This window comes from Hyaena hyaena, unplaced genomic scaffold, assembly GCF_003009895.1.
Source record: "Hyaena hyaena isolate Hyena2069 unplaced genomic scaffold, ASM300989v1 scaffold_676, whole genome shotgun sequence".
Lineage (NCBI taxonomy): Eukaryota > Metazoa > Chordata > Mammalia > Carnivora > Hyaenidae > Hyaena > Hyaena hyaena.
The window spans coordinates 631570-657981 of record NW_024081310.1 but is presented as its reverse complement, the minus strand read 5'-3'; the positions used below and the strand labels follow the sequence as shown (position 1 = coordinate 657981).

General features: G+C 41.9%; 1 protein-coding gene and 1 pseudogene across 2 annotated transcripts in view; one reads left to right on the top strand and one right to left on the bottom strand.

Annotated features, from left to right (window-relative positions):
- The window catches only part of UNC79 (unc-79 homolog, NALCN channel complex subunit), a 208017-nt gene that overhangs the window by 68215 nt on the left and 113390 nt on the right, over window positions 1-26412 (bottom strand). The window contains exons 25-32 of one of the 2 annotated variants that reach the window (XM_039217277.1): window positions 25267-25449; window positions 24531-24693; window positions 21880-22029; window positions 20073-21296; window positions 11848-11955; window positions 8413-8529; window positions 5567-5650; window positions 1696-1798 (exon numbers count right to left, since the gene is read on the bottom strand). In XM_039217277.1, coding sequence (XP_039073208.1) covers window positions 1696-1798; window positions 5567-5650; window positions 8413-8529; window positions 11848-11955; window positions 20073-21296; window positions 21880-22029; window positions 24531-24693; window positions 25267-25449 — 2132 coding nt within the window. The remainder of the gene's footprint in view (window positions 1-1695; window positions 1799-5566; window positions 5651-8412; window positions 8530-11847; window positions 11956-20072; window positions 21297-21879; window positions 22030-24530; window positions 24694-25266; window positions 25450-26412) is intronic. The other variant, XM_039217278.1, reaches the window with a different exon arrangement.
- On the top strand, window positions 2733-3596 carry LOC120220228 (annotated as a pseudogene).

The window sequence follows — 26412 nt, the reverse complement described above, 5'->3', positions numbered from 1 at the left end:
GCTTCTGGTTGGGGAATCTTGTGCATGTAAAATTATTGCTGGGGATAGTCAGTAACTAGATTTTTTTTTTCATTTGTTGAACTGAGAAATGCCTAGACACAAATGGAGGCTTTCCTAAGCTCTCTGACTGAAAAATGTTCTATTTGTGGGGAAGCTAAGAGAACACTCTAGAAAGCCTGGGGAGTCTGGATCATAGTCTCTTCTCTACCACTCACTTAGATCAATCTTATGAGCTTACCACGTCTACTCAACGTGGTATGTGAAAACACAATGGCCCCTGCTCCTAAATGACTTCCAACATGCTCTTTGTGGTATCTAATATAGGTTGATTTTAATTCATCTCAACCAAAGCCACAGCCCTTCTACTCAGCCACAACTAGTCAGCTTTACAAAGTGAAAGGGAAGCCTCCTGGGAAGAGCAAGTGAACTGAGCACACTTGCACAAACTTATTTAGGAACTTCCTAAATACAAACTGTTACATGAACAAATGGGCCTTTTCAAAAATCTAGGATTCCCACTTGTAACTGAAGAAGAAGAGAAATGGAGTGCACACAAAGGCTGGGACATGGAGGAGTACATAAAACGGGGACATTATACCAAAGGAGGAGACAAGAAGAGTCCTCCTCCCGCAGCAAGGTGCTCCCCACATGGATACTCCAAGGCAGCTCTTCACAGTGGGCACCTTCACTTCTTCAGTAATGGCCGCTGGCTGCAGCCAGCTGCATGGGTCCCCACACCAGCCCCTTACACCACACACTCTCTTGCCTTTATCCCAACCTACCCAATATATCACCAGGAAGCCTCCATGGCCCAAGGGGATCTCTCTAAACTTGAAAACCTGCAAGTCCTATTCTTTACCATACTCATTGAACAAGCACTTGTGTGCCAGGCAATGTAGAGGGAGCTTAGAGTATAAAATACAGAAGAGTCCCAGGCCCTAAGGAGCTTCTACACTATTAAAGAATCCATATGTATAAACAAAATACAATGTGGTAGGTGGTAGACTAGAGAGATGTAGTAAATACTATGGAAACTAGGAGAATGGTATGACTAATTCTGCCTTGTGCAATCAGGGACACTTTGCCTTTAGCTGGGTCCTGAAGCATGAATAAGAGTTCACCAGGCAGAGAAAGTCCAGAGAGAAGGGCACCTATGTAAGCACAGACGGAAGAACACAGCAGGCATGCTCTGGAGAAGGGGAGGGGGCTGGGGAAAGAGCTCCCAGTGAGGAGTGGTCAGGCGGTGCCTTCACAATCTAAAGGGCTTTATTATGGTCAAAGGCATTTGCACTTTATCCTAGAAGAAATCTGGGGATACTGAAGGCCTACAAACCCAGGGGTGACGTTACCAGTTTGGGATTCAGAGAAAGGATACTGCTGGCAGGATGGGAATAAGAATCAAGTCTCAAACTGAGTCCCATCCTAACAATCTGAAGCTTCTACTAATCAGTAAGTGGGTATTATTTGCATTTTCGTCCAAACTGAAAAAGGAACGTGGCCTGGCAGACAGGAGCTGTTCACATGACAAGACTACATTTCTCAAACAAGTGCATACGAACACTTGTGGCTACGGCTAGCTGAAGAACGAGTGATGACTTAGAGCACTTTGTGCCTCCTCTGTTCTTTCTCACAACCGCGGTGAGCGAACTCTCAGACTCTGTAAATCCGGGGAGGGGAAAAGCCATGTGAACTTACTTGTCTGTCATCACCGTCGGCTGCTCGTCCGTGAATTCTTCGGGCGCCGGCACAAACATGCTGACGATGCTGGGTGCTGACAGCAGGCTGGATTTCGTGGCGCCTGGGTGAGTGGCAAGGAGACAGCTGGTGAATAAAGGTCTGTGGCTGGGGGCTGGGAGAAGCCCGTCCGCCTCTCAGAAATCCTCCCACGATCACACGGGATGCGACGTGATCAGCACCACCGCATTACGAAACAGCCTCAATGGTAAAATGAATTCAAGAAAGACTGGTTTGTTTCTGTTTGTATGATTTTAAGACCTAGAATCCTATCACTCTGTTTGCTTCCTGACTTCAAAAACATCAGAAAGAGTTCAGGTGTACCAACAGGAGACGAAGAGAAAAGTGGAAAAATGGGCAATCTATTCAAGGGCGCGCTCAGATGAGGCACAGCCCTTATTTTCCAGGCATAAAAGGAAGATGCCCTTATGATCCTACATTTCCCAAATCACAAATGTGTGTCAACCCTAAAATGCTGCCAGTTTGAGAAGGGAATAAGATCCCAGAACTCTACACACTTAAATAAGGGGAGGTGCTTGAGCTATGAAATATCAGAGCAGCTTTCTACTTTGGAAATTAGTATCATAAGCCCTGAAGCAAAAGACTTCCTTTTTCAAACTGAAGTTTTTATGAATGAAAGAGTAAATGTCTTGAAGAAATCATCCAGCGACTGCAGCCAATAAATACCCGAGTCTGAACTTTGGGTTTTGATGCCTTCAAAGAAATCTAAGGCAAGAATTTTGGCAACATACTCTAGTGATAAGTCAATCTAAAGAGCCAAGTGACCATTCTCTATTAAGGAAACCACCCGTGCTGGGCCAATTCTTCAGGAACAGTGGAAATGAGGCACTCCAAAAAGAATCCCAAAGGCACAATCCAGGATAATGTCATGTTCTGCAGACTGATAACTAGGTCTCAGAGTTTTTCAAACAGGAAAGAAGGCAGAAAAACTCAAGGGTCATTAAAGAATCTATTTCTCTTCTTTCCCTTCCTGTAAGATGGCGGTTGAACAAGCTGAGACGCCAGACACTAAGAAGAAACCTGAAGCAAGGAGGCTGATGCTGGTGGCAAGGTCTAGAAGGGTAACCTCAAGGCTAAAACGCCAAAGAAGGGGAAGCCCCATTGCAGCCAAAACCCTGTCCTAGTCAGAGGAATTGACAGATAGTCTTGATCAGCTATATTTTCCAGAAAGACCACATATGAGAAGAAGTATTCAGCAATGAAGTCCAGGGTTGAAAAGAAAAAGAATGAGAAGGCTCTTGGTATTGTTCCAAAACCATCAGTGGTGACAGGAATGGTGGTACCCGAGTGGTGAAACTCTACAGAATGTCTAGATATTATCCTATTGAAGATGTGCCTCAACAGCTGTCAAGCCACGGCCAAATCCTTTCAGTCAGCACGTGAGGAAACTGCAAGCTTGCTTCACTCCTGAGACCATTTTGATCATTCTCCGTGGGCACCGCAAAGGCAAGAGGGTGGTTTTCCTGAAGCAACTGAGAAATGACCTGCTGCTTGTGACTGGCCCTCTGGCCCTCCATCAAGTTTCTCTTAATAGAACATACCAGAAATCTGTCATCGCCACCTCCACCAAAATTGATACCAGTGGTGTGAAAATCCCAAAACACTTCACTGAAGCTTACTTCAGATAGAAGAAGCAACTGCATAAACCCAAACACCAGGAAGGGGAGATCTTCAACATGGAGGAAGAGAAATACGAGACTATAGAGCAGCGCAAGGTTGACCAGAAAGCTTGGGACTCGCAAGTTCTGCCAAAAATCAAAGCTGTTCCTCAGTTTTAGGGCTACCTCTGCTCTGTGTTTTGTTTTGCAGATGGAGTTTATCCTCACAAATTGCTGTTCTGAATTTCTTACAAAGAACCTAATTAAATAACTGATCCATTTAAAAAATAAATAAAGAACCTGTTTTTCATCAAGACTTGGTCATTTAATGCTGAAAAACAAAACGAAATTGTATGATCTTCCCTTAAATAGGAGAAAGATAATGATTCAGAGAACTGGTTTTTAAAAGACATAATGTAAAAATTTTAGAGACCTAGTGAAGTGGGCAATGTGTTTCAATCTGAGGGAGAAAAAAAAAGGGCACGAAAGCCTCCGGAGAATCAAGATGCTTCCACACTGTACAGACTCCCTTGTCTGATCAAAAGCTACAAAGTGTGTTTATGAGAAGCAGGAGGCCCTGTAGACCCAAAGAGCAAAGGAAAGTATCTAAAAACATCTTTATGTCGCTTCCAAAGGTCCCACATGGGCATCTAAATTTTATTACGATATTTACCAACTATCTCTGAGTAACATTCTTTCCTACTTGTACCCAAGTGTATCATGAAAAAGGGTCTCCAATTGTCACATCAAGATGGCACTTTGTGTGGAAGCAATGGTATTTATGCTTGTAGCCTAACTATAAACTGATTAATAATAAAAAAGACAAGAACTGGGCCAAGATAAAAGGAGACATGATTGATTATTAAACACTAAGGTGAACAGCATGAAGTCACTTCAAGAAACCAAAACACAGAAAGTTTAAACCCAATATTCCACATTTCTTGGACATTGACAGACCAGGCCTACTAGATGCCAAAATGCCTGTGCTAAAAGTAGAAAAATTCAGCCCACAAGACAGTGATATATACATTGTCTTACTAGAAATGAGAAATTCAAAGAAAAAAAAAAACTCCTGAGTCAAGGCTTTCACATTATTACCAATTACTATTAAATAGAAATCACCATTCAAATCAAGAAAAGGGATGGAATCAAAGTCATTTGGGTGGTTTCAAGCCAATTATTACCCAACACAAATGTCAAGACAATAGCATTGTGAAGTTGCTTATTCACATGACAACACCAAATATGTCATGCAATATTTATGGCAGTCATCTATAAAAGATATTGGGTACTGGCTCCCATATGGCAACATTAGCTGAATCAATGGATTTCTGAATATTGCTAATAATATGGGAGCAGAGTAAGGTAGAAGAAGAAGGTGGGAATTGCAAAAGGAATCTGTAAGACCTCAGCTACCTTTTGTTAGAGCTGAGTTACAACTAAGTCTGCAATATTAAAGGCAGCCCCATTATCCCCCAGTTGGGGGCAATACTTCTGATGGCACCACTATGGTTCCCTTACTGAATCCCCAAAGTGCACTCTATATTGAACTAGGAACAGAACTAGAAGGTTCTTAGAAACTTAAATAAAGAAGAGACTTCCTCCAAAGACCTACTCCAAAGCTAGAGATTTTGACCAAAGTCCCTTGGAGAATCTTAGAGATAGGGGATAGTATAAAGGTGTTGGTTTGTCTCAAAGTGCACATGTACCCATCAGTTCTTTTGCTACATCAATGGATTTCTTCAGTTTATTGTGAAAGAGAGTCACTTTCTGTCTTTGTTCCCATGACCTCGTTCCATTTTTGCTGCTACTAACTTGGTCACTGGATCGTGGCTAAGCACCAGAGTTGTTTAACCAACCTGACTTCTGCTCATAAAAGCTTTTCCTAGACCCATAAGTGAGAAGAGTCCCATCACATCCAGGGGCTAAAACTGCTACTCACTGCCCAATGAATATTAGCAAAAGCTGAAGATAAATATCTCCTTGTTCCTAAGGAAAATTAGAAGAATGGTATGGTCCCGAGTGATAGGTCCTAAATAACAAGTCTGCTTGATTTAAGGAGCTCACTAAGAGATGTGGTCATAGTTCTTTTTTTTTTTTTTTTTTAATACAAATGCTGAAGAAGAGATTCCAGCCCTCACTGGGGGACCGGGTGATTGATATACACAGTGTCTTTCAGCTCATCCAGTCTGAGATTCCACCACTCAACTAACCTCTCATTCTCAATGGTTGTCCCTCCAGGTCAGGGTTGAGGCACATTGGCACATTGCATTGGCGTTTCCCGGGCTGTATCTGTTCTGTGGATAAATAGAGCATTTCAGTCTTCAATGTGGTCAATTCAGCATGATTCACAATACAAAGAATTTAACAAATAATTTCTTGGGGCCATTTTTTTGGTCACTGTTATTGTTGATTATTAATATTTACAGGAAACATCCTAGATTTCAGGGGAGGGTAGTCTGGGCTTTCACTACAAACCTTTCATTCAGGTATATGAAGTGCAATGAAAAGCAGGAGAGCATCTAAAACTGCCCCAAAAAAGTCCAGATTCTCTACCTCCTCACCAAAAAAAAGTTCAAATACTATTATCTCTTGATATGAAATGAAATAAAAAATGAAAGGCTAATGTCACAGCCACGAAATAAATGTATTATGCAAATCAGTAAATATATAAGTGATCATTTGGGGCAATGGCCGAAAGGTCATACAGAAAACATGTGGAACTGGTAGCAAGGAAATGGCAGTGTTTCACTGAGGGCTAAGGAACAGGAATAAGGGAACAAGGGAGGAAATGGAGGAGCGGTGCTTCTGGAACATTTGTTTCCTATGAAAGATGAGACAGAGAAGCAACCATCAGATGTGCATGGATGGAGTCGAGGCAGGTATTCAGCGAGCAAGCAGGTGCATGCTGAGGTGAATCGATCATGACCCAGGTTTTAGACCGCCTTTTGCAGTGTCTACATGATTAGACTTGTTCCTCTGGGGACCAATGAGTCACTGAATCAACATGTGTAGTATAAAGTGGCACGCCACCTAACACTCAACTCTACATTCATCGATTCTCCTGTGGTCTTAGATTCAGGGAAGACTTTTTGTCCCACTAATAAAAACAAGTGTATTAAGATGAAGCTCCAGTAGGACTTGGGGACTTAAGAGAACCAACTTGGAGAATGGAAAACAAGCCTACGAAAACAGGTGAAAGAAATTCAGGCAGCATGTCAATGGCGACTATTAAGTGAGAAGCCAGAGTAACATGAACGAGGCTGAAGTTCGGTTGAATGTGAAAAATTCAGTTGAATGGGTTATTTGGCATCATGTAGATTTTTTTAAATTAAAATTTGGATTGGACATTGAGATCTGTTTGTCTTTTTATAACTCTACTGAGCCAATCAAACTAGGTTGCAGTTGTAATCCAAATCTGAAAGGTTAGCTGAGCCTGAGGTACTTGCTACAGAAAACAGAGGCATGGTAAAATAATCTTCAGAGCCCCAACTCAACCTACCAAAAGTAAGTGGGGAGCATTTAATTATCCGAGAACTAACCAAACAAAGGCTTCCATCCTCGGTTCCTTACATGGTTTCATCTCAGTAAAGAGAGACACAGGGGGGCACCTGGGTGGCTCAGTCAGTTAAGCATCTGACTCTGGATTTTGGCTCAGGCCATGATCTCACGGTTCACGAGTTTGAGCCCTGCATCAGGTTCTGACTGGTGGGATTCTCTCTCACCCTCTCTCTGCTCCTCCACCACCCCCACCTCTCTCTCAAAGTAAATAAAGAGAGAAACAGTCCTCTGTGGTGTGGACAGAAAGACTCCATCTAGACCCAGTCAGCTGTCAGGGCTGGTTATCCTGACTTTCTCCTTGTCTTTCTTGCCTGGTGGCTTTGGGCCATTACTTTTTTCACTACCACTTACCACCAAAAAGAAGATAAGACAAGAAACCTTTAAAATGTTAAGAGCCCTCATAAAGGCCAGGAGAGTTGAAACCACTCGTTAAATGTAGGCTTGGGTATGGTGTGTAGGATTTATTTATCTAGCTCTCCTTTTTGGAAAAAAAACAATGGATGCGGTGGGAGAGAGAAGATAAAATGTATGTGAAGATTATGGTTTTGAAAAAAAATGACAGTATGTCAGTATTTTGGTTTTGTGGACATGATAGTTTCTGGCCATAGGAAGGATATTAAAATAATAATCTCATATAACTATGGCCAGAAAGTACTAAAGCAAGACACTAAAATAGTCTGATACAAGTGTTGGTCCCCAGAGCATACCACAGTAATAGACTGTGTCATTTTCATAGTGCATGCGTGTTGCAAAGTGCTTTTGCGTATGTAATCTTGTAACTCAAATGGCCCCTTTAATTAAAAAAGAAAAACATGAAAGGCAGGCGCTAAAAAGAGCAGGTTTACAGCAGTACTCCTGGCTTGAGAAAGTGTATGTGTGCAGAACGTGGTACCAAAGTTTAGAAAATGCAGAGTGATCATGTTTAAAACGGACATGTCATGGCAGCTCAGTTCTTATTTTAAAACTGAGGTTAGATGCAGCGCCACCATATAAGCATGAGGGTGTCCGACCTGATGACCCTGCCGACTAAAACACAGAGCTCATGTTCCCAAACCTACCGGCAAATCATGACGTCGCTAAGCTACGTTTGTTAGTATTAGTATTAGTGCTAATTTTCCCTTATTCAGGGTGCTTTACAAAACACAGAATATGGTAAACTGGTGTTTTTGTTAATCTGCATCAGGAAGTCATAATCCCATTCCCTTCTGTATGCATTTACATCGTTCAACCCCCAGATAGATAACCTAATATCTGGAATCCAGGTCTTAGAGGAGAAAGAGTTGGACCAGCCTAAAGGGACAAACAGGTGGCTCTAGAACACTTGGAAAATTTAAATAGACTTATTCATGACCTTAGGTTTGTTTTTTTTTTAAATAAATAATTTGAATCACAGAACACAAGAGAAACATCTAATCCTTAACACGAGAGCAGAGGGGACACACAGAAAGTGGCATTAGCTGATCTGAGAGGTAAAAGGAGAAGAAAAGGCTTGACCCACCAGTGTCCCAGTTGCTGATGTTATGGGGGGCGCTAGACTGATGCTCCAGCTGTCGCTTCATTAACTGGCTCATTGTTAGAGCTCCCAGGGATCCCCTTTTCATCTGCCTATACTGAGCTATATGGAGGAAATTAGGACATGATTACTGGGGGGCATAAATTTCCACAGCACACAAAGGCTCTACAAATTCATATAGAACCTTAATTGAATCTTCAGTGGCTACTTATAATTGTTTGGTAAATTGTATGCTCTTGTCCGAGGCAAAATCCAGACACACTGCTATTCCCAGTGCCTTTCTTCCCTCAGTAAAGAAAGAAAAGGTGCCTGTGAGCATTTATCTGTAGTCGGCAGAATACTTACAGTTGCAACAAAATGGTTACTTTCATTTACTTTTTTATTTGTATACTCTACCTCGTTCCAAAAAGATATTACGGCAGATGATACTACTTTGAATTTATAGCTTAACTTTATTTTTAAATGGAGCTAGTGCATCCATGGCTTAAGGCTCCATCATATCCCCGTGGGGTCGCCATGTAAAGGTGTGTGCATGTGTGTACATTTATGTTTTGGAGTAAGATGACACATATCAACCCCAATTTTTAGAGAGGGAAACTGAAGCAAATGAAATTATGTTACTTGGGAACCAACTAGCAAATGGGGTGGTCATAAACTCAAAGCATGTTGACTCCAAAGTCAATGCTGTTTTCAATCTCTGTAGATGAGCCTCTGCCCACTGTTTGGGAAACATGAATCGAGTCACATTCCACAATTGTTTTCCGGTACACATCTTTGTTTTGGAAAATAATGGTAATATTTTTATCCTGCCATTTAAGCACTGGCAAATATCCCACCAAAGAAATGTCAAGTTATGGGCATTTCCAAACCAGGATAATAATTAAAAAAAAAAAAACAAACCACTTCTGCCAGTAGACTGTTGAGTGAAAAAGCAACCTGTCTCCTACCCTTCTATTACTCTGTTAGGGGTCCCGTCGGTCTCTGCCATCAGCCCAGTGAGAAAAGCAGAGAATCGTTGATGTGCCTTTTCTACATGATCCCAAACTCCTGGACATTTGAGAGCATGTTATTCAGTCTCTTATGAGGACAGTTTCAGAAACTGAAGTTCTGAAGTACCTGTCATAGCAGGGGATGGTGGAAACCGGGATGATTGTATGGCCCCTGGAAAGCATTAAATGTTATACACAGGCTTCACAATCACCATATACCAAGACTGCAACTTGGTGACATGTGAAATCAATTATAACATTTTTAATGTAATTAGCATGCTGTTTGGATTCATGGCGGTCACGGCATGGTTAGCTACAGAATGATCATCGAGCAAACTGATCCAAAGAGGGGGTGTGATGGGAATTCTTGTGTCTTGGAGTCCATGTCAGCTAAATTCACCAACATGGAAAATCTCTGATTCTTGTTGATTGCTGAAATTTACAATGTTATGAACTCACTGGAAAGGGGACACTTTCAGGTAAAATACAAAAGCGGAAATCTTTTTAGAAGACTTAACCAATTTAAAAATTAACATGCTCAAAGGAGGATTTACAACCTCAAGTGATTTCATAATTTCTCCAATTTTCAGTTGTTTGTAAAGACAGCAGAATTCCCTGAGAGTAAAAACCCTTAATGTTTAGCTCAGTGTGTGGGGTGCCTGGCATAATGCCTCCAAGAACACCCCACCAAGAGCCATCCAATACATGCTTTTAATGGAGAGGAGGAGGAAGGTGGAAGTGTAATGATGCACTGAGCGACTCCAGCAAAGCTAGTTCAGTCATGACGTTAGGATCATGAGACAGGGATACACTTATTTTACGACACATTCAGCTAGCACTGAAGTCAAGCTGACTTAGTCGCCCTATCTCAATTTATACCCAACTTGGAATTCTAATTACAATTTGCTATCTTCTTTTTTTTAGATGACGCAGGTAAATTAGGAGGGGAGAAACTATACTTTCATGATTTTAGTATGTGGGTTTAAAAATGGGGGATTTATCATGTCATCAAACAGATTTTTATGATAAAAGAACAATTACGTTCAGAACTAGCTGTTCTTCCTTGCTACCAAAAGGGCAAGTAACTGTCACTTGAAAACACTTTCTTAGAATTTCTATAATCTCTATTATAAGTGAATTTGAGTTCTTCTGAGGCAGCGGGTTATACCAAACAAGAGCACGGACTTGCAAATCAAACAGACCTAGTATCAGTCCTTGTCTCTATCACTTAGTAGCTATCTGACTTAGGCGAATCACTTAGCCTCTCTAACCTCCGTTTCTTAGTCTATAAAATGGGGTCAATAATATCTGCCATGCAGGGCTAATGTAAGGATTAAGTAAGATAATGCGTGTAACCATCTGGCACAGTGCCCAGCAAGAAGAGTCAAATCAATCGTGGCTATTACTACTACTATGACTATAAACTCCTTGAACAAGGGGTATCTCTTACTTATTCATCTTTGACCCTCAGAGGCAAGCACAGTGCCCGGCACCCAGAAGTCACTTAATAAATAGTTGCTGAGTGAATGAATGAATGAGTGAATGAGTGAATGAATGAATGAATAATGAAGATGATGATGTTGTTCCATACTACCAGTCCAGCATTTAAGTTAGGATCTTTATTGGGTTTTCAGGATCATCCTCATTTCAAAAAAAAGTCAGAGGAAAATTAACTAGCTCCTCAGGCAGCGTTCACGTGAACACGAGGGACCAGTGCATGGGATGAGGGAGGCAGAAGGTACGCCTCTGCATCTCTGATCCCTGCTGAGAGCCTCCCGTGCTAACGTCTCCTCACTGGCTCCACTGAGCCAGGTGGACACCTTACCTTCACCTCAACGGAACTCATGCTCCTCAAGGACAAAAGCTAGGACCCGACCCCAGAAGGCAGTTTCGAAACAGTTGTCTCCTACAGAGCCTGTAGAATTTCACGCCATTTGTATTTTCAGATCCAAAAGGGCTAGATTCAGTCATGACACTGGGATCGCGGTATAGCTGTTGCATTTATTTTATGATAACTTAGATAACGTGTCGGAAGTGATTCAAATTGAACCCAGGTGTTCCGTGTAAAATTCTGTCACAAGCAGTGCTTTTCCTTTGTCTCCACACTAGTTCTGTGCCTTAGGTTTAGGCTAGTCATACGTACTTCTTATTTTATTGAATTATGTAATTCAGTGATGAATCCGTAACAAATTAGGATTTCTGGCCAATCAGTAACCGTACTGATTTATCAAACACTTGAGCTATTATTGATAAAACTGAGCCTATGCCTCAGGATCTCTGAGATCTTACAGCAGAGTGTCACCCAGGAAGCTAACACAACACGTATAAAGAAAAAACCTCACCACAAGCAGGAGTGTAAAAACTGAATACAGTGCGGTAGGAAATGCTCCAAAATCAACGAAGGTGAAATGATCAGCGAAGGAAATCTTACTTGTTATTGAGGAATGGCTACTGGTTTCTGGTACCCCTGCTTCTAATGTTGGGGCAGACGAGGATTCTCGTGGCATTTCCAAAGTTGAAAGTCCTTTAGTAGAGGGATCTACAAACAGAAACATTATTTAAATCTCAGGGTATTGAGTAACAGCAAGGTCAAGGACCTTTCCCATATCTTTTCCCTCTTGCATAACACACCCATTCGAATCATTCTGTACATTCTGGCCCCATTAATTACTTTAACAGAATTATATACACACTGGTTTCAAAATTCCCTGGAAAGCTGCTCCCACGTTACACTCTGCTTCTGTGGAGGTGCCTCCCAGAGATTCACAACAGCGCAATGACAGAGTCAGAGCTTCGAGATGCCCCTCCTGAACACCCTCCAGCTGGTCACTTAGCCTTTCCAGAATGGAATTCCTTTTCATCTGCTACCTAAAGATGCTCACGGTTTATTCTACCTACATCATTCCACCACTCCTCTTCATTCTGGCAACATCCTACTCACTAATTACATCTCAATTATACAGACAATTCTTCCTCCAGAAGGTCTTCAAGGTACCCCCCTGCTCCTAAAAAATACAAATCAAAATCTGGATCATACGATCCTCTTATGTAATCCCTGAACACCTTGTCTTTAACCTTTCCCAAACTTAACACGCTATAATGAAATTCTCTATATACTGTCTATAGCCTTTGATGAACTGTAAGTATTGCAGAGCAGAGACTGTATCTAATTTGGAATAAACTGTATTAACTCAGATTTTCTATTTTATTAGTTGACCAAGAAACAGACTATATCATGTGATCCTTCTATTTAATAAATGTATTTAAGAGGAAATATTTACTGCATAAATAGTACACAATAGTCTTCTATTTTATTTCTTTTCTATTATATTTCTTTTCTGCATAAAATGCACAATAGTCTTCTTAATCTATCAGTAATGGAAAACAAGCTGTTCCACATTATTCTAGGTAAAGATGATCCTTTAAAACTTGATAGTTTCTCATAGCAAACCCCCTAAAATTCTTTACAAACCTTCTTGCCATCCTAAAGCAACACTGTATACTGAACCCAGTGAGCAGCCTGGCTTTACCCTATAATAGGCTTCCACGAATGTTCCATGCTATCACCTGGGGACGCCCCTCCTAAATGGCTTCAAGTTCTCAAGCTTCACAATGATTCGGTCCTATTCTTTTTATATTGTCAATTTCTCTCTTGTCCAGAGCAAGTCACCATACGTTCATCCATACATACAACTGAAGTATGCAGATGCTATTCTGTTATCGGCTGATCACTAAACTTGTTGGAAATAAAAGTAAAATTGATCCTGGGTGAGATTCTGGGAGGAAAGTTTTCAAGCACTGATGCTAGAACATCCGCTTTTGGACTCTCAGAGGTCTTTCTGAATAGACATGATTGCCAGATTAATCATTCCTGATTTAAAAAGAAAACTATCACTGTTACAGTGTTTCCTGCACCCTCTTGAGTAATTACACGCAAAATGACTACCTGTTTTAAATTACCTTAGTCACTAAGATATTACAGATTAGGTCATTACTTTTCTCTTAGGTATCCTCCCCAAACCTCTAGCTAACAACACACACAGTCAAAAAAATAATAAATAAATAAATAAACAAATAAATAAATAAATAAATGCACAGTCACCTCTCTTCATCCTCATCTGCCTCTGTTTTACATATGCTGCTACTCTGGCATGATAATCCCACCAACAATATAGAACAAGAAAGCTTAAAACTCATGTTCGAGAATTCTTTGAAAGACCATTGAGGCTTTTAGAGTTTTGCTCTGCTTACGGAAATCTTTGGTGCATCTCTTATTTGAAGCAAATGTAATTTCTTTACTGTAAGGTAGTTGTTATTAATCGTTAGTGTACAAAGATTTCATAAGCCAGGCAATTTTTGCTCAATCTTAAATCATTTTATGAAAACTTCCATTTGTATACAGCTTAGGACATACAATAAATATCTGAACAGACCTATACACTTCGTGTAAAATATTTTTATTTGGTTTTTGAAAAATTTTGTGTTTATTTTTTAATGAGAGATACAGAGCATGAGCATGGAGGGACAGAGAGCGAGAGCGAGAGGGAGACACAGAGATCAAAGCAGGCTCCAGGCTCTGAGCTGTCAGCACAGAGCCCAACATGGGACTTGAACTCACAAGCCTTGAGATCATGTCCTAAGCTAAAGTCGGATGCTTAACCAACTGAGCCACCCATGTGCCCCTTTATATTTTTATTCAGTTTTTATAGTGATGTATAGAAAACGTCATAACCATCCATTCATTCATCAAACATTTGCAAAAACTCTATTAGGCACTTGATATACAACCAGTGAACAAACCAGGCAAGAATCCTTGCCTTTGGGAACTTTCATTTTAGTGGGGGGAGAAACAGACAATAATTAATATACATAAAAGTAAAATTTCAAGTTAGAAGAGTAATTCTCTGTAGAAGAAAACCAGAAAGGAAGGGATTCCAAGATGCCAGACAGGGATGGAAAGGTAGGGTGTGGTCCAGGCCTCACTGGGAGCCTGGTGTTTGATCAAAGGATCAAAAGAAGTGAGAAAGTGAGCTGGGCAGACATGTGGGCAAGACATTTTAAGGTTGAGGGAACAGGGAACAGCCAATCATAAAGACCTCCAGGTGAAGCTATGTGGGGAGGGCTCAAGAAATGGCAGGAAGATTTGCAACAACATGGATGGACTGGAGGGTATTATGTGAAGCAAAATAAGTCAGAGAAAGACAGATATCATATGATTTCACTCATATGTGGAATCTGAGAAACTCAACAGATGAACATAGGAAAAGAGAAGGAAAAATAAGATAAAAACAGAGAAGGAGGCAAAGCATAAGGGACCCTGAAATACAGAGAACAAACTGAGGGTTCCTGGGAGTGGGGATGGGTTAAATGGGTGACAGGCATTAAGGAGGACACTTTTCAGGATGAGCACTGGGTGTCATATGTAAGAGATGAATCACTGGGTTCTACTCCTGAAGCCAAGACTACACTATATGTTAACTCACTTGAATAGAAATGTTTTAAAAAGTGGAAAAAGAAATGGCAGGCAGCCACAGCAACTGGGTAGAAGCAATGTGGTGATAGCAGCATAAAATGAAGTCAGAGAGCTAATGAGAATCAAGGCCACATAGCACTTCAGGAATATAAAGGACCTGAGCTTCTACTATGGAAGAAATGTGGAGCCAATGGAGGGTTGGAATAAGAGGAGTAGTATAATCTTAAGTTTTAAAGGATCGCTCCACCCGCTGTGTTGAGAAGGTATGAAGACAACACGAGTAGAAGGCAGGGGACCTGTTAGGAGGCTATCGCCACTGACCCAGGTGAGAGGTGTTGGTGGCTCAGAGCCCAGTGGGAGAAGAGAGATGGTAAGACGGGACCAGATTCTGGGTATACTCTGAAGGTGGATTAAGGTGGCCAGACAAAATAGAGGATTCCCAGTTAAAATTTAATTTCAGATAACCAACAGATAACTTTTTATTATGAGTACATCCCATGTAATACTTGATAGATATGGCTCCAATTCTTCACTCCTCCATAAATCCATGTCCTTTGTCATTTGACTTAGAAGTTCCTCCCTCATAAGAGGCAGGATATATTTCTCTCCTTATTTGGGGTTTGGCCAGGTGATTTGTTTTGGCTAATAAAATGTTTGTAGGCAAGACATGACCAAGGCTTAAAAAGCACCTGTGCAATTAACCTTGCTGTCTTGTACCTCTGCCATCATCATAAGATATTCCTGGGCTTCAAGAGTCCTAGGAGAAGGTGGGCCACCCAGCCCAGCTCAGCCTAGATTAGCCAATCCACACTGACCAACAGACTGTCCAATTAAATAAATACCCATGACTTATTGCTAGATGTTGCGGAGATTTTATGCTTGTTACACAGCATTCTTCCAGCAACTGGCAACGGATGGAGTTGTCTCAGCATACAGACAATATGTAAAATCATAAAATTAGATGAGATCACTCAGAAGAGCAGGTGTAAATAGAGGACTGAGACTGTAGGGTGCTCCCTCATAAGGAAGAGTTTGAGGAGGAGTGACCATTGAATAAGCAGAAAATCAAGAGAGTATGGTATCAAAGAAGCCAAGTACAATGGGGGTGGGTGGGTAAGAGCTAAGAACTTACCACTGGTGACTTTGTCAAGTGATGCTTGGGTGAACCACTGGGGATGAAACTTCATAGGAAGGATGAATTCTTTAGAAAAACAAGAGTTGGGGGGTATCTAGGTGGTTCAGTTGGTTAAGCGTCCAACTCTTGATTTCAGCTCAGGGTCATGATGTTGAGCCCTACATCAGGCTCTGTGGAGAGTGTGAAGCCTGCTTGGGATTCTCTCTCTGGGATTCCTCTCTCTCTCTGCCTCTCTCCCCCTTGTGCGCACTCTCTCTCTCAAAAATAAATAAATAAACCTCAAAAAAAAAAAAGAGAGAGAGAAAAGAATGGGAGAAAGTTGGAGATAATGATTATATAGGCAACTCTTTAAAACATTTTGCTAAGAGGGGAGGAGCAAAATGAGACAATAATTAGGAGAACTGGGATCAAGAGCTTTTTTATAAGAGAGCATTAAGATCATGTTCATATGCTCACGTGAGGAATACCTTAGGAAGCAAAGACTAAGGAGGGAGAAAGAAGGGAGAATTTCTAGGCCTATATCCTGAAGTAGGTAAGAGAAGTGGAATCTTGTCCACCTGTGGAAAGGCTGGCTTTGAACAGTAACCAGACAGTTCACCTGTAGCCCCAGCCAGGAAGGCCAGGTGAACAAGTGCAGACATTGGAAGGCACGCCAAGGAGGTGGGAGGAGACTGTGGAAATTTCTTCTGATTATGTCAAACAGGAAGAATAATCGGAAGTTTGGAAAGTTAAGTAGCCAGGACATAGTCACTGAGGGAGAATGGAAACGTGAATGGAGGAGAATGGAAATACGGTGTGATTGCCAGGTAGTTTAAAGAGCCAGTGAGGTCTGTGGTCATGAATCTGAAATGAGACCGGTCACTATTATGTGTTTTTCTCCAGTCACAGCATCTACAGATGCTGGTAGATGGAAAGGTGGATCTGACAAGGTTGTGTTTAGCCCAGCAAACCTGAAAAAGCAAAGGCCGGGGAGGCTGCAGCAGGTGGAGGGTTACATGGATTGAGATGAGTAGAGAAGAGGAGAGGTGACGTGAAGTAAGGGAGGGACATGAAAGATAGTTGGACCAACACAGTGTCGCCTAGAGAGAGGGAAACAGAAGTCAGAGAACAGGAGACGTGAGAATGACATGGAAAGGCTGCATTTGTTGGTCTGTGACATGACCATGGGAATGAATAGCCGAACTAGGACGGAGGTTAAAAACCAAGTCACTAGAAATGATGAATTCAAAGAACTAAGAAGCCAGAGACTCAGAAGAGTCATCTACTCTAGGGGCGCCCGGGTGGCTTAGTCGGTTAAGCGTCCGACTTTCACTCAGGTCATGATCTCGCGGTTCGTGGGTTCGAGCCCCGCGTCGGGCTCTGTGCTGACTGCCAGCTCAGAGCCTGGAGCCTGTTTCAGTCTGTGATTCCCTCTCTCTCTGACCCTCCCCTGCTCACACTGTCTCTCTCTTTCCTAGAAATAAATAAAAAAAAAAAAAAAAGAAGAGTCTTAATTTTTATTTCTAGGAGAGAGAGAGAGAGAGAGAGAGACAGCATGAGCAGGGGAGGGTCAGAGAGAGAGAGGGAGACACAGACTCTGAAATAGGCTCCAGGCTCTGAGCTGGCAGTCAGCACAGAGCCCGACGCGGGGCTCGAACCCATGAACCGTGAGATCATGACCCAAGCGAAAGTCGGACGCTCAACCGACTAAGCCACCCAGGCGCCCCAAGAGTCATCTACTCTAATACTCGAATCACTAATAATTAAGGCAGAAACGGTTTCGAAAAGAGTGAAAAAAGAACCAGGAGTGAAACTGTCACCAGATTAACAACAACAACAAAAAAACCCAAAACACAGGGGTCAGTAATAAGAGGTTCAGAGCTGGGTGTTTTCAGAGATAAGGGGGGAATGACCTGAAAGGGCCGGTGATGAACACGGAAGGTGTCTACCCCTCACCCAAGTCCAAGGGGACAAGGCAGTGAGGAAAGCTGTGACCTCAGGCAGAGCCGGGTTTCCAGAGGAAACTAGGGCGTGGAGGAGCCATCAGAGGAGACAGCATATAGGAGATTCTGCTCACGAAGGAAGAAGGAAGGGGTTCAGTAGTTAGCGTAAGTGGGGACAAAACTTCGGAACAGGAGAAGTCCAGAGCCTTCCGGAAATTAGAAGGGTCACCTGGGCCTTCCTGCTGGGACTCACAGGAACAGAGAGAAAGTGCTCGATGTGGGTAGACCTGGTGGTTCAAGGCAATCAACGGTGCTAAGGCTCTGAGTCGGGAAGGACTGGGAGCTTCCCTTTACTCCAGCTGACAGAGGGAGAAGGTATGCAGAAGCCTGTTGTGTCTTCCTCTGAGCACACAGGCCTCCTTCTAGCTCCCAGTAAGGGAGAGAAGATCTGTGTGTCTGTGGGAGGTGGGACACTATACAGATACAAAACAATGGCAGTACCACATATATTAGAAACATTTTAAAGACATCATAATTGTCAGGTGCTTTCCTCTTGTTCTGATAACAAATGTATTAATATGAAACCAATCTCCTCCCTGGTAGCCTAGGGAACAGTCTGACATAGGACGGATAAAGGAGGCAAAACACACACACACACACACACACGCAGGCAGGCACACACACACATACATACTACAACCTATGTATCATACACACCCACTCTGTGGACTTAAGTTTCCTATAACCCACCCTTTGGCCTCATATGGTTTCTTATCTACCCACCCTACAAACCTCTATAGTCTCTGGGTCAATACTTTCCTCTATGTATATGTAGCAATCTTCCTGGATCCAAACAATAAAAAGGTTTACCAGTTTCCCAAGAAACCTTCTTAAACTTTCTGTTGTTACCAGGATCTTATTCTTCCCGCTGCCTGGAAAGGGTCCCTTTCCAAATATGCTCATGTTCCTTCAACAGATTTTTACAGAGCACATTCAAGGTACAGAGCTCTGTCCCGGGAGGTAGAGAGCAGCTGGAAATCTCAGGAAATTCCCGGGGCGAATAAAAAATCTTAACCCCTTGTCCTAGGAGCTGATTTTGTGTGGAGCAGTGGGAGAGGAAGGACTAGAATCAGGGCAATAGTTCTGGTGCTGCTCCTGTCTGTCTGCAGGACCGGAGACATGATTTCCTCAGAGTGTCTGTCTCCTTCTACAGAAAACGACGTTTTCTGCTACAAGTTTCCAAGATCTTTCCCAGTTCTCAGCGATCCACATGAAATCTACGAGAAGCATCCCTGGCCAATTTCATTTTTTCTAACGAGACATATTCTTTTTTTTTTTTTAAAGGCCTGAGCTGAAATGCAAAGTGCTGCAATCAGCATTATGGTAATACTGCAAAAGACTGTGTTTTAGGATGAGGCAGACTATTGGCTTGCCACTTTTTTGAATTCTCTTCCTTAGAAACAGTGCATCCAAGGAAACGTGAGAAATGACACCTAAGGCAGGAAATCCAAGTGCTGTGACAACTTCACCATTAACTGGTGCCTGTGAACTAGGGTCTGGGTTGTAAGTTGGGTTTTTTGGTTCCTGACGACACACAATGTCCATCAGACTGCTGACATTTGGTTAGAAGATGTAACCCATTGTGGGCCCTACATGATTATAGTCAATTCTTAACCGTACCCAAGCACCCTTTGCTTTTCTTTAGCTTTTCATGTTTGTTCCTTCTTTGAACTATATATCAAAGCTGGCTGAAGTATGGGAAAACAAAAGAAAGCAAAAGGAGTTCAAATTAATGACCTTTTCTGTTCTAAAGGAAGGCTTCGATGATATTTGGGATATCTTGATATGAACTAACTATTGCCTCTTCTTGCCAAGGGTGGCCAAGAATTGACTGTAAAGCTTTAGAAACAGCAAATACAGAAACACTGAGGGAGCCAATAGAACCACATCTGAATCCAACACGCTCTAGGAAGCAGGAAGCATCCGGAGTGATTCTGAAGCAATTATAATGTCACTCCCTGACATTATAAGATCGAGACTTTGATGCCTAGTCAGTGCGAGACCCTAACAAGAAAGAGGCACGGACTCGAACACAAGGCTGGGAGAAAAGAGAGAGAGGCGCTTACCTGGATCTTTCTGTTCCCCCAGCTTGTCTAGAATGTTGAAGGAAATGTCCAGGTACTCTCTCTGGATGGCACTGACTGCGATCTTCCTCTGTTTCCTCTGCCTGGGAACAATCTGGATCTTGAATTCGGACTCCTCAGCTCCCTCCTCTTCCGTCTTCCTCTCCGGATTCTGTTCTGTATCGGACTCGGCGCTGGCGTCAGCCTTCTCACTTCCCACTGGATTCTCAGCATCCTCGGGGACTTTGAGGAGGACAGTTTTTGCCCCCGAACTCGGCATCGGCCCACTGGGCTTCTCCTCCTGGACACTGGGCTCCGGGCTGTCATCCAGGGACACCTCAGGGAGAGCATATGACTTCTGAAGGAGGTCTCGTTTCTGCTTCAGCGTCAGTGGGCTGCCACAGGCCAAGTCCTGCGGCTCCCCCTGCTTTGCGAATTCTGCGGAGTCTGCGGGGTCCTCCAGAGCTATGAGCGCCAAGTCCATGGCACCTGCTGACTGGTGGTTTCCTGAGTCCTTGGAAGAAAAGTCTTTGGAACAATCCTCCACACTTACTTGCACGAGGGGAGGGGTGCTGAGGCTGGGGACAGAGCGGGGACTGGGGACCGAGGGAGAGGAGGCGGCCTTCTTAGCAGAGGCCCCCTCATTTCCCAGGCCCGGCCCCGTGGTCTCCTCCTCCTCGTCACTCTCTACTATTCGGAGAGGGGGAAGGGGCTCAAACACAAGAGAGTCGCTGTCAGACGTTGAGAGCACCGAGCGTTTCTCAGGCCCAGACGTTGAATCAGAGGACAAATCTATCAGATCTAAATCCTCTTTAGGAGCAGGCTTTACAGGAGAATCAACCTTGACCTCAAACGTCTCCATGCAGTTTAACCGAACTTCGGGTATCACAGGCCTGCGAGCTTCCTGGAAACTTTCCATTGCGGGGTTCTCGGGCAGTTCGGGGTCATCAGGCCGGGTAGCAGAATTCTGTCTCGGGCGTCCGTGGTCATGTCTTTGCATGACGTAAGCAGCATGGGCAGGAGGCTTATCTGGGTCGCACCGGTCTATGCAGGACTTCCTCCGGTGCTCGTCTAACGTAAACAAGAGGGAGTCTGCATTCCCTATATCAAGAGATTTTTGTTTTAAAGAGCGCAGCTTTTTTTTCTGAATGCTTTCTTCTCTCACACAGTGCAGAATGCTGTCTTGTAATGCACCCGTTTCTCTATATTCGGCCAGTTCTATTTCACCTGATTAAAACAGAAAAAGCTAGTACTATTTTACTTGGAGACGTCACCATTTTTCCCCCTCCTACTTAGGCACACAATTGGCATAAATCATAACCACAATCCCGGCTCCAATAGGAGGTAAAACTGACTTTCTGGCCAAGTTTTTTGCAATGTTCAATTCTAGTTTCGAAAACCAGAAAACTTCTGGAACGAAAGAACCCCAAATGGCAGTTTAAGATCTTATTTCCAAAATCAGGCTTCAGGATAATTCCTCAGCTCTATTCATTTGTGCACGGGAGAGGGGATCGCTTTGGGCTGAGGCAGATCTAGGAAACTGTATTCAAATTGTGTGGAAGAGAAGCAAACATTTTGCAACAAATCAAATCAAGCAATGGCCCTCTAAGACGATCATGACGTTAATGATGTATCTGTCCAGGCACGTATATATATAAATGTGTATATATATATACTGTTTGTGCATACATATATATAAAATCAACGGTATTAAAATGTGTAGTAACATAATAAAATTAAGATTTCACCCCAAACAAAAGGTAGAGTACAACATTTCTGCATAAAATTACTAAGAGGAAAAAATTCATACTTCTCTGAACATTCATCTCAACCGGCTGATATTTCACCATTTTGCTGCCGCCTATTCTTTTCAATCTTGCAAAAAAAGTTTGAGACTCTTTATTGCAGGGTCCAGTAGGTGTATCATGAATATCAGATTCATCAAAAACACTATCTTCTTCTAATTGGGGAGAGAAAGTCAAAATTACACTTAGGAGGTTATTCTCTCTTAGGCTGTGTCTACACAAGCACTTCAATGAAAGCATGAGGGAACAAAGTTTGAGGTGGTCTCCACACCATCTCAAGATCTGGCCACGGCTTGCTATTTCATCGAGATGTCAAATTATCCAAATGTTGACAGAGCGACCTTTTATAAGGCTGGCTCTCATTTTCCATGTGACAACTGGCAACATTTTCAAAAGAAGCACTCAATATTTCAATAGGGCCTTCTTGGGGACACTTTTCCAATGCTCTTAAAATCAGGTAGCACATACATTTCAGGAATCTGTGACACTCCTTGAACATGGCTGCTTTGGGTGAATTTTCAGGCTAATTTGGCAAAAGAAAATTCAACACAATGAGTAGGTCTTGCTCTGTCCAAAAACATATGCCTTCCTGGGATTTGAGAACTGGCATAGACACAGCCTAACAGTACATGCACCTTATACTTTGTGAATGCAAAATACTGTACTCTACATTTGGTAATGAGACACACGACACACAGAAAAAGCTTAGAAAAGCCACTGGTCATTTCAAAAGCTCCACACATGATTATGGACTGAAAGAGTAACAAAGGAAAAAGAAAACAGAAAATAACATTCCCCCCTATTAAAGTAAGACCCTTCTCTGGGGAGTTTGCCACATGTAACTATTATGAATCCCAGAAGGACTCTGATTCCAATGATCCTGAGGCTCCGTAAACAAACCTGTCCCTTAGAGTGCCTGGAAAGATTATTTCTGTGTACTCTTTTATCCCTATTTAGCCGCTTTTTAAATCAAAGATAACCCAAAAACATATTAGTGAGGAAAGGGTTGCTATGTTGCAAACAAAGTTCACTTGATAAATTTTGTTCTTTTATCCTTTGGAAAAGCCAAAGCCCTATACAAAGCAGGAAAAAGAAAAGGCTACAGAAATGCATTTAATACCACAATAAACATAATTAACCTGCTATTCAAGGTCAGTTCCCTGAAACATAGTATTTGGCCTGTTTTTATATCTACCCATTGACAAAACAAGGCTCGGTGTGATTATGGCGATAAGATTTCTTGAGTATCCAGGGAGTACAGGGATAGAGCCAAATTTTAAGGACTGATCCTGTCCTAAGACACAAGACTCTACAACTAAATGAAATTTGAAGCAGCAGATGATAGATAAAGTAATCAGACTCATCTCTTTGGGTCAAATTATAACTAAGTGTTAATGATCAAAATGATACGAAAGGTCTCCAAAGAAGACAAAGCCTATCAGATCTTCACGTTTCTGGGCAGATGTAACACAACGATCTGTTTTATTTCTTTACGTCCTTTAAAACATATGTTCCCTTTTGAAAAAGACCGTTTTTCAAGGAAATAGTTATGTGACTTCCATTACATAATTTTGAAATAATCCTCAAAACATTCCGAATGAGAGATGGAAGCAATTCCAGAAGGCTTCTCCCATTCAGAAAGGCTCATCTGAGATGGGCCCAAATGCAGAGCCCAGATTGAGGACCTTTGTTGTTTAACTGAATCTATCCAATTTTCCAGAAACTGGGACCGAAGCTGGTAGAAAAGATATTCTTCAGGAAGGATCTGAATGCTACCAGAACTTAAAGAACTTCAGTCTCACAGTTCCGTCCATGGCCAACCTAGATTCTTGGACCTTTTAGCAATAAATGAACACTGGTTCCAATCCATCCTAGTGAGGTATTTCCAGAGCAGTCCTAACAAGTCAGAATCTTTACAAAGGATCATGGGGCGCTTGGCCTTCTCCCTGGATTGGATTAGATGATGTCGCCTTTTGGAAGTCTAGACACCTCGTGACTTGCTCTAAAGACATACTCCTTGGTTCTTCACCTCTCATCTGAAAACTTCCAGGCTGGGATTTTACTCTATCTAAAGTTTCATTCTATTGCCTCCTTTGCAGAAAAGCTATCAATATAAAAAGTGTTGATACTGGAAATGATTTAAACCCGAGCAGGATAAATTTCATTTTAGTTGCCTTACATCAATTCTTATTGAACAAGGAGGCTAGGAGGAAGCACATCAGAGAATTTAGGCTCCATTCAAATCTGTGAGCACAAAGTTCAGGAACAAACTAGAGATGACAAGATTATGACTTATGGCTCCACGTAGTGCCGACCAAGATGTACTTCACGGCCCTAAACAAGATGCTTCCAACACACAGGAAAAGGCTTACAAATGCTACTTAACCAAATTGTAGACAGTTTTTCTTTTTACAATACATTTCTCATGAAATGGGCTTTAGAAGCATAGCAGTTATTTCTCTGGACTGCTCATTTAAAAACAAAATTAAAGCAGCGACATGAATAGGAAAGTTGGAACATTAATGAAGCAGTAGGTGATTTTTTGATTCCAGGATGATACCTGGGGGCGCTCTGCTATCTCCTAAGAAAAACATTGTCCAGAAACATATGACATATTCAAGCTAAGTTTGGGATAGAATCGATATAGGGAAAGTACCTTTTTCTTTCTCGCTGTATCTGCTTATGTTACTGTTGTCACTGTACAAAGGTCCTGCCGTGGCATGGGGCTTGCAGCTATGATACTGTGCATTGAGTGTATTGACTGTTATGTGAATCAGGTGCAGCAGGATCTTGCTGATGTCACAGTCTCGGTATGGATACTGCTCGATTAAATGGAGGGAGAAAAATATAAACAGTTATTTTGAAGGGTAAGTTTTTTCACTTGATCTTGCTAGATACTTTTCTCAGTATTTCTCGGGGGGATAAAAAGAAATATACAGAAGAGCAAAACCATAAGCTTTTATTACGGCCTTATTTTGACGAGCGATCCTATTTCCTTCCTCTTGCACCAAACCACGGATGGCAGTGCATGCCAGTTCACAGTTACAATTCCTTTCAAGAAAATTCTCTGGCATGAACACAACTTTCAATATTTTATTTTCTGGCATAATAATTAAAACAAAGATAAAATCTGAGATTCTGAGCACAAACAGAGATTGCTGATCTCAGTAGCCTACAATTCGTTATTTTTTTGTTTTTGATATTTGTAGCACATACACTGGCCTGGTCTCTATTTCTATTCCAATGGCTTTTTACTTCTCAACACTAACTGTACATCATGATTCTTCCTCTGGAGGTCAAATTACTCTCTTGCAGAATTCTCAAGTTAGGTCTCTTCGGTGTTCTCCTCTCTGGGAGAAATCATTGCACATTGAGTGATGACAGCAACTCACCTTGTAAAGGATGACAAGCAAGGCCTTCAACCACATCTGCCGGATGTGAGGTTTTAGGGACCAGAGGGAACAACGAGGTGGCTGTTGAAAATAATGCCGCAGTTGAGGACAAGAGCAATATTTGAGCACCTGAACCACCAAAGGGAGAAGGTGTTTGCCCAAGTTAATGTTATAGTCCATAACCTGAAAGAGGAAAAATACTAATAACTGAAGGAAAGCTATAAAGAACGTTCATAAGCCTAAAGGAAAATGTGAACCATCAGAACAACAGGCAAAATATTTAAAAGGCATCTCACAAAATATTACCAGGAATGGCCAATGAACAAAGAGGAGGAGAAGTTAAACCTCACAAGAAATTTTTTAAAGCTTCTATATTAAAATTATTTCAGTCCATGTAACTATCTAATTGTTTAATGGGTCCACTAAATTATGAACTAAAAATAAAATTTTATCTATTAAAACGTCCTATTAAATTAGAATCAATGAAAACACCCACTACTGGTAATGACTGGGGAAACGGGCATTCTCAGATGTCACTGGCAAGGGTATTATTCAGCACAGCCTTTCAGGAGAGCAATTTAGCAGTATCTATTCAGAAGTAAGAAAAAGTATGCAGCCTCCAATACAGTATTTAAATAAATCCTAAGGAAAAAAAATCAGACAACCATTGCAAGATGTATACATGAAGATACAGCCTTATAGTCACCCCAAGTTGAAAATGACCTCCAGGGGTGCCTGGGGGGCTCAGTCGGTTAAGCGTCCGACTTCGGCTCAGGTCATGATCTCACGGTTTGTGGGTTAGAGCCCCGTGTTGGGCTTTGCGCTGAAGGCTAGCTCAGAGCCTGGAGCCTGCTTCAGATTCTGTATCTTTCTCTCTCTCTGACCCTCCCCTGCTCGTGCTGTCTCTCTCTGGCTCTCAAAAATTAAAAAAAAACAAAAAAAAGAAAATGACCTCCATAGTCAACAATACGAGATTAGTTAAGTGAAAGATTGTTTGTATGACAACACTATGTACCCAAGTTTAAAAGAGGTTACCTATATTTATCCACATGTATAATATGATCCCATTATTATAGAAAATATGTGTGCATATACATGTACATGTATACATGTACATATGAACGTATATAAATTTGGAGCCAGCAA